The sequence below is a fragment of the Lithobates pipiens genome, unplaced genomic scaffold (genome assembly GCF_037356315.1).
Source record: "Lithobates pipiens isolate NorthernLeopardFrog02 unplaced genomic scaffold, aLitPip1_a1.2 Scaffold_22, whole genome shotgun sequence".
NCBI lineage: Eukaryota > Metazoa > Chordata > Amphibia > Anura > Ranidae > Lithobates > Lithobates pipiens.
The window spans coordinates 304,346,419-304,359,943 of NW_027507784.1; the positions used below are offsets into that span (position 1 = coordinate 304,346,419).

Here is a 13,525-nt window from a genome sequence, read left to right on the forward strand (position 1 = left end):
AATTTAGGCTTATTGGAAGCTGAGTGCACTCCTGTGAATGGCTTGCCCAGCCAAAGAACGTGACCGGCGATCCAAGACCTGAAAGCTGTCTGCCCAAAGTTGGCCGCGGCCGGCGGGGAGCTTTGAACCCGAGGTAAGTATAGTTCCACTAATGCATTCTCTGCATTAAGGTAAAAAAAACTTTCCATGTCAGCTCCCCCCCAGCCCCCCGTTAAATACTTACCTGAGGCCAATCTAGATCCAGAGCTGGTCCCATCTGCAGCAGTGCTCCTCTTCTCTTCCCTCTTCTTACTGGAGGCTCAGCAGCAGCAGGATCCATTGGCTCCTGCTGCTGTCAATCAAATCCTGTGAGCAGGGGTTGTGGCTTTCCCGCATTGTGTGTGTCAATAGACACGCACAGTGCGGCTTTTGATCAAGCCTGCACGGATGCCCCATAGCAAGCGGCTTGCTACAGGAGCACACAGAGAAGAGGAGTCTACACCACCCAGCTCAACAAACGTCATTATGAAAATAGGAGCTAGATAGAAAATTCTGGACTGCAACCAATCAGATGCAGTCACTTTTTGGGTATTCTGACAGCCATGAAAGCAGCAGTGGTCAGAATGCATTATCCAATTGGGAAGGTTTGTCCTTAATGTATATGGTTAGTCTTGGGACAACAGGTGCCGACGCCCCCAAACTTTGAAGTGAGAAGGGAGATGTATTTAGGTGAACACTAGCTGCTGCAGGTACATTGGTTTTCTTTGCTCCACCTAGGTGGCCACCTCCTTATTAAGAGAAGGTTAGAAGGTTGAGTTACACAGACACCAGACACAAGCTAAAGGACTTCATTTGAGGTCTTCTAAAGCTCCCATGTGCACAATGACCATTTCCTTTCCATCATAATGTCCTTTTACTCATCAGGTGCCAAGCTCAGCAGAACTTATGGGCACGTTACAGTTTGCAGTTGTTTTTTTATGTTCTATATACCCTTGAAAGGTCAGGTATATACATCTTCATGTACAATCTTTGCGTTCCCCAGTGGTACCCCTGTGTCAGAGCGCCAACTTCTGGCACCCCCACCTTGTCCAGCCCTGGGGGGCTTGTACTGCAGCCAGTGCCACAAACACATCAACCGCCTGGAAGACTTATCCACCCGTCTCCGATACCTCGAGATGGACAGGTGACATTGCATGACTGTTAAGCAGTGAGGACAGGTAGAGGTATATACATTGAATGGGGCCTTTCCTGGAGAAGATCATGTGACTTTACAGGCAATGTGCGTAGACTTAGCACATTTTTTACACTTTGACCTTTTTGTATTTTTGAAATCAAGTAAGGGTTCACTGATACTGTTTTTTTTACCGTTGAGTACGAGTACTGATACTTTCGGTCATGTGCTCCTTGTTACTAAGTCACGATACCTTTTGAGGTGCGATTTGAGCCCATGCAAAATGGATGGCCTCAAATCGCACTGCAAAGAATTAAATGCGATTTTTAACAGGAATGTGGTGCGATTCCTGTCCAAATCACATGCGGTTCTCATCACCGCTCCTGTGTAAACCCAGGCTGATATCATGACAAGCCTGGGTTCACACAGGAGTGGTGCGGGAAACCACATGTGATTAGGACAGGAATTGCACCTCATTCCTTTTCAACCAATGCAATACTCCCAACACACACGTTCCTGCACAAACGGCTGTGTCTTAGATTGGGTGCTGAAATTACCAACGGCTGGAACTGACTGCAATCATGAGAAGGAAGTGTCACCAGCTCACCAGGATCTCCAAAATTGGGTCCAAAACTTTAATCATGTAGTATCAAAAAAATAAATGGAAGCAACGTTTCGGAGCTGCGCAGGACCCCTTTACATGCCTGATGAAGGGGTTCTGCATGGCTCCGAAACGTTGCTTCTATTTTATTTTTTTGATACTATGTGATTAAAGTTTTGGACCCAATTTTGGAGATCCTGTGTACTGGTGACACTTTCTTCTCATCATTCCTGTTCAAATCTCATGAAATTCTATGTAGTGTGCAATTTGAGCCCATTCATTTTGTATAGGCTCAAATCGCACTGCAAACTTATTGGTTTGGGGTATCAGAGCATTTTCATTTGTACTCGGTATTGGCATCGATGCAACCCTAAAATCAAGGCACTATCATGAAGCAATGCAACATAGAACTTCTATTGCCTTACTTACAGATCACATCTGTTTCCAGGCAGTCGCTTAGTAAATAAGTTACATTTTACTCTCCCACAACTATTACATGGGAAGAGCTGGGGAAGACAGCTTGCATTAGAACTTTCTTATACTGGTGTTTTGCTTCACTACAGATTACCTCTAAGACATATTATTAAAGCGATATTAAACCCAAAAGCAAAGATATATTATATTGCATCTTACCAATTCTTAGATGTGATGCTGCATTTCATTTTTTTTTTTTGTTAGGCTTTCTTTCCTTTATTTTAACCAGGTGATCCTGCTGCCAGTTAATCTGCGTTTTTTCTAAAGAACAAGCTAACCTTCCAGATATATAAATTTACAGGGATGGGACAAACCATTTACCACTGACGGGGGGGTATTTACAATGATCAGCTTTTATGTAAAACCGATATCCCAAAAGGAAAAAAAACTTTGCTGTAACTAATTATAAAGTGTAAGCAGGAGTTTGGCTTCAGTTTGTTAGAGTATCAAAATTTGCTACTCCATCTAGAGTCAGCCGTAGATCGATCGAATCTCGGCCTGTTCAGCAGCGATTGAACAAAAATGTCTGGATGGCCGCACTCCAATGAAAACGATTTCTTTATTGTTATGATAAATCCATGCAGCAAGGATAAAACCACTGATGCATTTCACACCGTTATAGCAGGTGCTTATTCATAGATAAGTTGCCATAATGGTGTGAAATGCGTCAGTAGTTTTATCCTTGCTGCATGGATTTATTATAACAATAAAGAAATCATTTTCATTGGAGCGTGGCTATCCGGACCATTTTGTTAAATTTTTGCATATGGTTGTATATTGGACTGCACCCACGCCTTGAGAGGGGAGAGATCATTCGGAAGTAGACACCTGGAGTGAGTTCTTCTTTCTGTTCAGCAGGGACCGGCCAAGATTTGATCCATCTATGGGCAGGCTAGCTGAACCCGAATCGATCTATCAATCATCTTGGGTATGACCACACTGTTGGATATTTTACATGTGATTACTGCCAGACTGCTATAGACGCTAGCAGTAATCATTGTGTTCTCCCGCCGCAAAGGCTTCCCACCGAGAGAACATAATAGCACTTTGGGGAGGTATTTCCCCATCAACTCTGACTGTGTTGATGGGGGAATCGAGAGATATTCTTTTCTTCTACCCGTGGTGAAAGGAAAGAAAATGCATATTATAAGGGCTGCTTGGCACTACCCTCTCTGCCAGACTAACAGTGCTGCTGCCTGCTGTGCCCCCCCCCCCCCCCCCTGTGCTTCTTCATCCAGAGTGGGGGTGCTTTATTACAGGAGGCGTGTTACTGGCCAGATCACCAGGAAAAAAAGATTAAAAAAAGAAAATGAATGCAGCCACCACATCTAATGATTGGTAAGGTTTCATGTGTTACATTTTTTTGTTTGAATATCGCTTTAGTTAAAACAGAAAGCTCTTAAAATTCAATCTTCTCCGTATACCACCCAATTGTCAGTGAACCAATATTGCTTATGAAGAGTATTCTGTTCCCCCATCAGGTCACATGTACTTCTTAGGAAGGGTCCCCGGTGTGCCTCTTTCTCTGTCCTGTTTTATGAAGCTTTGCTGTGCATGTATGGGGAAGTCTATGGGGAAGTCTCTGCATGACAAACGTTCTGCTTCTGGGACTCTACAGCTTTGGAACTTTGAAATACTGTTGAAGACTTGAGTTTGGGGACAACTTCTCAGATATAGAAACATTGATGATGTGTTGGATGTTCTGTGCGTTTCACACTAAATAGGACCTCGGCCATCTAGAAGTGAAGAGCAAGTGTTCCTCTGCTGCCTTTAAAGTGCACCTGTTATGTTTATTAAACCAGCATGATGCAGTGAATGGCTCTACTTGTGCTGCTTGGTTAAAAAACAAACAGGCCTGCAGTATGAATGTGTCAGGCATTGTAAGTGTAGCACAAAAGCACCGTAAAAGCATCTTTGGGGCTCATGCACACAGGTACCTGGGGCTGTACACCATAAAAGACATATGTATTCCTGTGCATGGGAGTCAATATGTGTGTGCAGCTGCAGATGTACTCTCCTGGATGCAGATGGCATCAAGGGGCATACATCCTGTAAACATGTATACCCTGGATCTGTCACCTATTTGTATTGGCTGTATGCACAAGGCACTGGAATATGGTAGTTTGTTTTTTACACTGTATAGCCCCATGTGAGTGGCAGGGAAAAAAGAAAAGCTGGGTATATGAATAAATGCTTCTGGGGAAGAAGGGGTGCGAAGGAGAACTTTCAATTTACGTAGAAGTCTGTGTGATCCCACTGAGCACGTGCTGACATGAAGATGTGAAGACGGTCAAAGGATGTAAATTTTGCCACGAGCCCTGGCAGCACTACCTTGGTAAGAATGGAGCTTTGATCTAGCACTACTCCGGGTGGTGGGGGCAAAAGGATAAGGAAACTTTGTTTGAAAGTTTCCTTACCCTTTCAATAGACCCTGTCATCAGACCATTCATTTCAACAACAAACTTCAGATAAAATTATACAGTGAGGGGATTTCTGACAAAGATTTCTGCTGATTTCTGACAAAGAAATGATCAGTCTATAATTTTAATGATAGCTTTATTTTTAACAGTGAGAGACAGAACAACAACAAAATCCAGAAAAATGCATTTCAAAATAGTTATAAATTGATTTGAATTTTAATGGGTGAAATAAGTATTTGACCCCCCTATCGCAAACCATGACTTGGTACTTGGTGGCATAACCCTTGCTTGCAATCAGAGGTCAGACGTTTCTTGTAGTTGGCCACCAGGTCTGCACACATCTCAGGACGGATTTCCTCCCACTCCTGTTTGTAGACCCTCTCCAAGTCATTAGGGTTTTGAGGCTGACGTTTGGTAACTGGACTGACTAGGCCACTCCAGGACCTTAATGTGCTTTTTCTTGAGCCACCCCTTTGTTGCCTTGGCCCTGTGTTTTGGGTCATTGTCATGCTGGAATACCCATCCACTACCCATTTTCAATGCCCTGGCTGAGGGAAGGAGGTTCTCACCCAAGATTCGATTGGACATGGCCCTGTCCATCATCCCTTTTTGGTGCGGTGAAGTTGCCCTGTCCCCTTAGCAGAAAAACACCACGAAAGTCTAATGTTTCCACCTCCATGTTTGTCGGTGGGGATGGTGTACTTGGGGTCATAGGCAGCATTCCTCCTCCTCTAAACAGGGCTAGTTGAATTGATGCCGCAGAGCTCGATTTAGGTCTCATCTGACCACAACACTTTCACCCAGTTCTCCTCTAAATCATTAGATGTTCATTAGCAAACTTCAGGCGGACCTGTACATGTGCTTTCTTGAGCAGGGGGACCTTGCAGGCGTTGCAAGTTTTCAGTCCTTCACGGTGTAGTGTGTTACCAATTGTTTTCTTGGTGACTATGGCCCCAGCTGCCTTGAGATCATCACCAAGATTCTCCATGTTGTTCTGGGCTGATTCTTCACCGTTCTCATGATCATTGAAACTCCAGGAGATGAGATCTTGCATGGAGCCCCAGACCGAGGGAGATTGACAGTTATTTTGTGTTTCTTCCATTTGCGAATAATCTCACCAACTGTTGTCACCCTCTCACCAAGCTGCTTGGCGATGGTTTTGTAGCCCATTCCAGCCTCGTGTAGGTCTACAATCATGTCCCTGACATCCTTGGACAGCTCTTTGGTCTTGGCCATGGTGAAGAGATTGGAATCTGCTTCTGTGGACAGGTGTCTTTTACACGGGTAACAAACTGAGATTAGGAGCACTCCCTTTAAAGAGGAAGTAAACCCTGATGGGTTTACTTCCTCTTTCATTCCCTGCAAAGGCAAAGCATAATGGACTACTATGCATCGCATAGTAGCCCATTATGTGTCACTTACCTGACACAGGAGCCAGGGAAGTCACCGCTGTCCCCTGTAGTCCGGCGCATCCATCTTCTCGTGGGGTCCCGCAGCTCCGCCGCTGTCATTCGGCGAAGCCGCGATGACGTCACTCCCGTGCATGCGCACGGGAGCCGACACGTGCGGCATCTTCGTCATTGACGAAGCCGCGCTCAGGGCGCCTGCGCGCCGCTGTCTACGGCGCATGCGCCGTAGACAGTGGTGCCTGTCTTCGGGCAAATATCTCCTAAACCGTATAGGTTTAGGAGATATTTCTTGGACCTACAGGTAAGCCTTAATCTCGGCTTACCTGTAGGTCAAAGTGGTTTGTAAGGGTTTGCAACCACTTTAAGAGAGTGCTCCTAATGTCAGCTCGTTACCTGTATAGAGTACACTTGGGAGACAGAACTCTTGCTGATTTGATAGGGGATCAAATACTTATTTCACTCCTTAAAATGCAAATCAATTTATTTTAATTTTTCAAATGTGTTTTTCTCAATATTTTTGTTTTTCTGTCTCACTGTTAAAATAAACCTACCATTAAAATTATAGACTGATCATTTCTTTGTCAGTGGGCAAATGGACAAAATCAGCAGGGGATCAAATACTTTTTTCTCTCACTGTATCTGCTTTTACTGTAAGTTGGCATGTTATTTACCTGAAAAACCTCTGCTGTGTAGATGTTCAAAAGCCCTGACACTGGATATCTTGGATAAGAAATGGGTGGCCCCAGCAGACTCAGGGCTGTCACTCACATGACACCCTATAAGGCTCCTTTCACGCTGGGGCGGTGGGTCCGTTGGTGGTAAAGTGCAGCTATTTTTAGAGGCGCTTTACTGTCGTATTTTCAGGGGTATTCAGCCGCTAGCGGGGAGCTTTTAACCTCTGCTAGCGGCCAAAAAAGGGTTAAAACCACCCGCAAAGTGCTGCTGCGTTGTCTATTCATTTCAATGGGCAGGAGCGATGTACGCACCGCTCCTTCACCGTTCCAAAGATATGGCTAGTAGGACTTTTTTTTACAGTCCTGCCAGTGCACCGCTCTGAGGGGACTTTCACACTGGTGACACAGGAGCGGCTCTATCAGAGCGCTTTGCAGGCGCTATTTTTAGCGCTGTAGCGCCTGCTAAGTGCCCCAGTGTGAAAGGGGTCTAATAGCCTCCTTTCTCCTCCCCTAGCAGCTATATAAAGCTGGCTATAGAATATGCAGTTTTCTTTCCTTCAACCAAGGGTCGAAGGAAAGAAAATTGGCTAGATTTCCCCATCAACACATAATTCCTCCCGCTGCAATATTGTATTCTGACAGCGGAGGGTTTCCCCGCCATCAGAATCCAATGATCACTGCTAGTGGCTATAGCTGTTGGCATAGATCGCATGAAAAAAAAATCCAAGAGACTGGTTGTACTGCAGTCAAATGATGGCTCAACTTCAGTACAACCAGCATGCCCATGGATGGATCGGCCTAATTTTTCTATCTATGGCCAGCTTTAGTTTATTTATGACTATACATATACCGTAGTAGCCCAAAAAATCTAATTTTACATGCACAAGAACATACAGTTTTCTTTATACAGATCCATAATTTCTACGGATTTGAAGACCGTGGTAGTGTATGCTATGTACTCATTCACACTTCTTCATTTGGTCTGCAGCATATTTCTGCATAAAACCGAACAAGAAAAATATGCGTTCGGTCCTGCATTCCGACTATATTTTTTGTGATATGCATATGTAAATGTTTGTACATCATGTACCATGAATACATGGACTCTATAGCCTGCTGCTGCCGCCATCTTTTTCCACCATTTCTCAGGGCCGGCATGCAAATATCAACAATTTGAGGTGCATGCACAGAGCCACCACTGCATAAATGGCTCATTCAGGGGGGAGATATAAACATCAATAATGTGTAATCGGTGGCAGCAGCACAGCTGACTTACACATTGTTGATATTTATATGTCAGCCGTGAGCAGTGGCGACCCATAGAGTCCATGGATGCTGTACTCATATAAAGATTAGCACCAATGTTACATGCGAACGGCATACTGACAACTTTTTATGCAGGATTTTGCTGACAGCAAAACAATACACCCATGTGCATGAGCCTTTAGATTGGCCATAGATTGTGCAATTTAACGTCCTTTAAACATGGGTTGAAGAAAAGGAAATTGCTCAATTTCCCCATTAACACAGTCAGTGTTAATGGGGGATTCCCTCCCACTGCCCTATTGTATTCTGACAGCGTGAGGTTTCCCCACCATCAGAATACAGTGATCACTGCTGGCAGCGATCGTTCGGAAAAAAAACCTGACAGGCTGGTAGTACTGAATTTGATTCATAAACTTCAGTACAACCAGCCTGCCCATAGATGGAAAGTGGACTTCAGTACAGCCAGCCTGCCGAACCAGCTGAATTTTGAAAGGTCTACGGCCAGGTTTAGACCCCTTTCACACTGGGGCGTTTTTCAGGCGCTTTAGCGTTAAAGTGCATGTAAAATGCCTGAAAGAAGCCTCATCTGCAATCCCAATGCGAAAGCCCGAGTGCTTTCACACTGAGGCCCCTTTCACACTATGGCATTTTTCAGGCGCTTTAGCATTAAAATAAGCACCTGTAAAGTGCCTGAAACAAGCCTCAACTGCAATCCTAATGTGAAAGCCCGAATGCTTTAACGCTAAAGCCTGAGTGCTTTCACACTGAGGCGCTGTGCTGGCAGGGCGTCAAAAAAAGTCCTGCAAGCAGCTTCTTTGCAGCGCTTTTGGAGCGATGATTACACTGCTTGTAATGCGCCCTTTCCCATTAAAATCAATGGGAAGCGCCTGCAAAACGCCTGAAAAGCGCTTTTGGCAGCAGCACTTTGTGGGTGCTTTTAACCCTTTATTTGGGCACTAGCAGGGGTTAAAAAGTGCTCCACTAGCGCTCGAAAAACGTTGGTAAAGCGCCGCTAGTTTAAGTGGCACTTTACGAGCGTTTTTCGGGCGCTGACATTGTGAAAGGGCTCTTAAAGCACTCAGGCTTTCACATTGGGGTTGCAGATGAGGCTTCTTTCAAGCGCTTTACGGGAGCTTTTTTTAACGCTAAAGCGCCTGAAAAACTCCTGAAAAACTCCCCGTTGTGAAAGGGGTCTTAGTCTGCAGATATAATTCTGCACAATCCTTGGTCCCTGTTTTTGCAACCTGCTCACTACATCTTCTAGAAATCCGTTTAATGGCAATTGCCTTTTCGAATGAACTCAGGCAATACCCTTGGCGTTCCACTGGGATTTGGAGTTCTGTGGTTCTCTCTTGTTAGAGCACCGCCACTGAACGTATAATCATAGTAAAGACATCCACGATTTCAACATGCAGATTGAAGACTTAGTTGATTTACTAAAGGCAAATAGGCAGTTGCTCCAGAGCTTAGTAAATGAGGTAAAGCTTCATTTTGGAAAGAATACCCAATCCACGTGCAAGGAAAATAAAATAAAAAAACTTTTGCTTGCACATGATTGGATGAGTGAAATCAGCAGAGCTTCTGCTCATTTACTAAGCTCTGGAGCAACTGAACATTGCAAAGTGCACAGTCTAATTGCCTTTAGTATGGCCACTTTCACACTGAGGCGCTTTACAAGCGTTTTAGTGCTAAAGCGCCTCTTCTATCACTCGAGTGTGAAAGCTTTCACACTGGAGCGGTGCGCTTGCAGGATGGGAGAAAAAGTCCTGCAAGCAGCATCTTTGGGGCTGTTTAGGAGTGGTGAATACATCGCTCCCAAAATGCTCTGCCCATTGAAATCAATGGCAAGCACCGCCTAGGTGCCTGCAAATCACTTCGTGAGCAGTTTTAACCATGAGCAGTTTTAACAGCTGCTAGCGGGGGGTTAAAAGGGCCCCGCTAGCGGCCGAAAAGTGCAGCTAAAACGAATGTAAAGCGCCACTAAAACTAGTGGTGCTTTACCGCTAACGCGGCTGCTGCTTCATTGTGAGAGTGGCTTAAATCAACCCCTTAGTATTTACGTGGAATTTTTTTCTTCTTAAAGTAAAGCTAGTTTTTCTTTGGATGCCAACACCATTTGTCATCACTGTACAATCAAAATAATCTGTGCGTGAGACTCCTCGTTCTCATACAAGCCATGTAAAGATAGTCAGCGGCTGTGCGTAAGCTCCTTTGGACAGGTTGGCTCTTATCATTTGAGATGACAGACGCCGGGGGGCAGGGAGTGATGTGATTGGATGTGCTCCATTTATTGTTTTTTCCTGGTACAGGAAATAGGAATCATCTCAGCTCTTCTACTGATAGGGAGGTCATGTGACCATTAACTTTTTTTTTCCCTCTCCACTACAGCATATATTTGGTGCCTGTACTTGGTGTACGTTTTCCCCTCTGTAACTTCAGTGTTCTCTCCATATTGTTGTTTTTGTATCTCCAGTTTACTAGGTGATACACAGCCTCGCTGCATGGCATGGTATATATACCTCTGCTGCACTTGCTTTGCATGCTGTGCTTGTTTGAGCCTCTCGTGGTTTCTGCGTGTGATGTGTGATGGAACCTTCCCACTACTTCCTCTTGTTTATCCGCTGTCTCCCTCTTTCACTGTCATTTATACTGTCACCCTTGTCTCTCTTACAGCCCTGACAAGAGGACCTGCAGCAGGAAGGAGGCCAGGTGAGTGACCTTAGCCATGCTTGGCTGACATCGTTTTTTACAAACCCATGCTCTTGCATTTACATCACCGTCTCGCACCACCCTGCATCCAATAGAACTTAATGAAATGTCACTGCGTGACAATTTCAATAAAGTTGGTTTAAAAAATTAAGCCAACCGTGTGATGCGCCACGATTGGCACATCACAACTGCTGTCATCCCACGTACTCTAGTTGCTGCGTTCTAATGAAGCTGCTGGTGTGAATGTAGACTAAGGCTGGAGAGATTCCATGATGCCTGCTGACAAGGGAGCTAGCTGCAGGCACAGTGTGTGCGTGCCCAGCAGTGGCAAGGCCACATTTAAGCCCAGTACACATGGGCTGAATGTCAGACATTGGCCTGTTCAAAAAACAAACAAAAAAAAAAACAGCCGACATTCGGCCGGTGTATATGCCACCCTGTCTGACAGAGGCCAGCTAATCGGATGAGCATGCTGGAAACCCCGCAGCTGACTGACTCCCAATCAGCGCTCTCAGCCAGTGGGTTCTGGCGGGGGGCCATCCCCCTGTCAGAACACAATAGCTCAGCATAGGAGATTGCATAGTTAGTACTAGGGTTTCACCGATAACACTTTTTTATGACCGAGTACAAGTACCGATACTTTTTTGTAAATATTGTGTGACAGTGGCACCAACATGCAGCACTGATGGACACTGATATGTGGCACTGATGAGGCGTGGACTGTCAGTAGTTTTCATTTATTTCTTTAAACCATTTTTTTTATTTTTTATATATATATATATTTTTTGTTGTTATTTAGTTTTTTTTACAATGCTTTCTTTTTTGGGGGGGAAGTGGATGGTGTCTGTGTTTTTTATTTTATGTATTATTATTTTTACAATTTAACCTTTTATAATTGTCTATTTATTACAATTCTTTTTTTATCAGCCCTGTTGGGGGGCTCTGGTGAGATATCGGGGGTCTAAACAGACCCCTGACATCTCCCCTTTGAGACAGGGAAAGAGACTGAGGACACAGACTCGTCAGTCCCTTTCTCTGCAGCCTCAGCTGCACTGAAAGTGAATGAACAGGAGACAGAGGCTCCTCTCCATTCATAAACCGAAACATCATAAACACAGGTTACAATGTTTCAGTTATGAATGGACAGAGTCAGTGATCACTGGCTCTGTGCATTCAAATAAGTAAGGAGCCGGTAAATGACAGATTTACCAACTCCTTCCTCCCCTCTCCATCCTTAGAGGTCTGGGACAAGGGGAGGGGGACAGGAGGAGGACACTTGGAGCTGGTAACCCAGAGAGAGGGAGGAGGACACCACTGAGGAGGAAAGCGGAGAGGAGGAGGACACTGGGGAGAGAGAGGAGGAGCCGTGGACCCGGAGAGTGGGAGTAGGACAACGGAAAGAGGAAGGAGGACCTGGAGGAGGACACGGGGACAGTCGGGGTAGTTGGTGCAGCGGTGGGGGCAGTTAAAAGCACAGAACTCCCTACATAGCTTTCAGTAAAGCACCAGACAGCCACTAAAGGCAAAGGAGGAGAAGCGACTGTCAGAAAAGCTATACAGGGAGATCGGTGCTTGTAACTGCCCCCATCACCGCACCGATCATCTGCGAGGCTGCCCGGACCCCCTGCTGAGCTTGAGGATGCCGGAGCTGGTACAACAGGTATTGGATCAAGCATCGGAGCATTTGCACGAGTACCGATACTCGTACAAATGCTCGGTATCAGCACAGATAATAGTATTGGTATCGGTGCAACCCTAGTTAGTACAGTGGCTCTGACCAGAACTGACAGTTTTTTAACCCAAAAAAATACTGTGTACCAGGCTTTATACCCAGTTCAAAACAATGGGCTTTGCCACAGCTCATCCAAGCGGTTAACTGCAATTAGGGACTCTGACTAGCCCTGGATGCAGACAGTTTGCCTCCAGGGAATCTGTTTATGGTTGCATACAAACTGGCCACAGCGATTTGTCCAGTGTGTATGCGACCATAACACAGAGTGCTGAATCATCCAGAGGTGCAGCTGAACGCAGAAGCCTATTCGCCCTCATTCACCTGTCTGAATGAGGCCTAAAGCCAGGCCATGGAAGGTTTCAATCTTGGCCAGTTCAGCAGAGACCAGCCAAGATTGGAGCTATGTATGGGCAGACTGATTGTATCCAAGTTGGTGGATTGATCAACTTGGGTAGAACCAGCCTCACAGATTTTTCATGCAGTTATTGCAGGCAGTTATAGCGGCTAGCAATAATCACTGTGTGCTCTCCCAGAAGGGATGGCTCCTCCCATCAGGAAAACACAATAGCTTCACGGGAGGGATTCCGTCATCAACACAAACTGTGTTAATGGGGGAATCTAGCGATTTTGGTTGCAGAAAAGAAAATCACACCATCTATGGCCGGCCTAACGCCTTTGGTCAGTTGCAGTACTTTATACAAGTAAAGGTTTGCTTTACGTGTAATCTGTAATGAATAAGAATACCAATGTGAGGGGCATTAGATGGCAGCTGGTTTGCTCGCACTAGAATCGATTTGTGTTCTGCAGCTATTATGTGGTCTGGGAGACGGAATGGAAGGTGATCCCCTGAGAACTTGTTTGGTAACATACTGTTGTAGTTATCAGAACTTTCATGCAGCAGTATTTTCTGCAAGCAAAGGAAGGTCATGAAACAACACAGGCTCAGCAAGGGAAATACAGATAAGCAATCCTTCCTTTGTAAATAGGAGGAATGGCTTCTCACTACATATGGTGGTTGAGTCGCCAGGAAACACTATAGACCAGGGCTTATCCCCAGTCTTTGGCTTCTTGTGTTTGTATAATATACATC

General features: G+C 45.1%; 1 protein-coding gene across 9 annotated transcripts in view; it reads left to right on the forward strand.

The window, feature by feature from the left end:
* The window catches only part of RAB11FIP3 (RAB11 family interacting protein 3), a 164,196-nt gene that overhangs the window by 113,243 nt on the left and 37,428 nt on the right, over nt 1-13,525 (forward strand). For 8 of the 9 annotated variants that reach the window (XM_077449295.1, XM_077449298.1, XM_077449300.1 and 5 more), the window contains 2 exons: nt 1,022-1,162; nt 10,668-10,703. In XM_077449295.1, coding sequence (XP_077305421.1) covers nt 1,022-1,162; nt 10,668-10,703 — 177 coding nt within the window. The remainder of the gene's footprint in view (nt 1-1,021; nt 1,163-10,667; nt 10,704-13,525) is intronic. The other variant, XM_077449303.1, reaches the window with a different exon arrangement.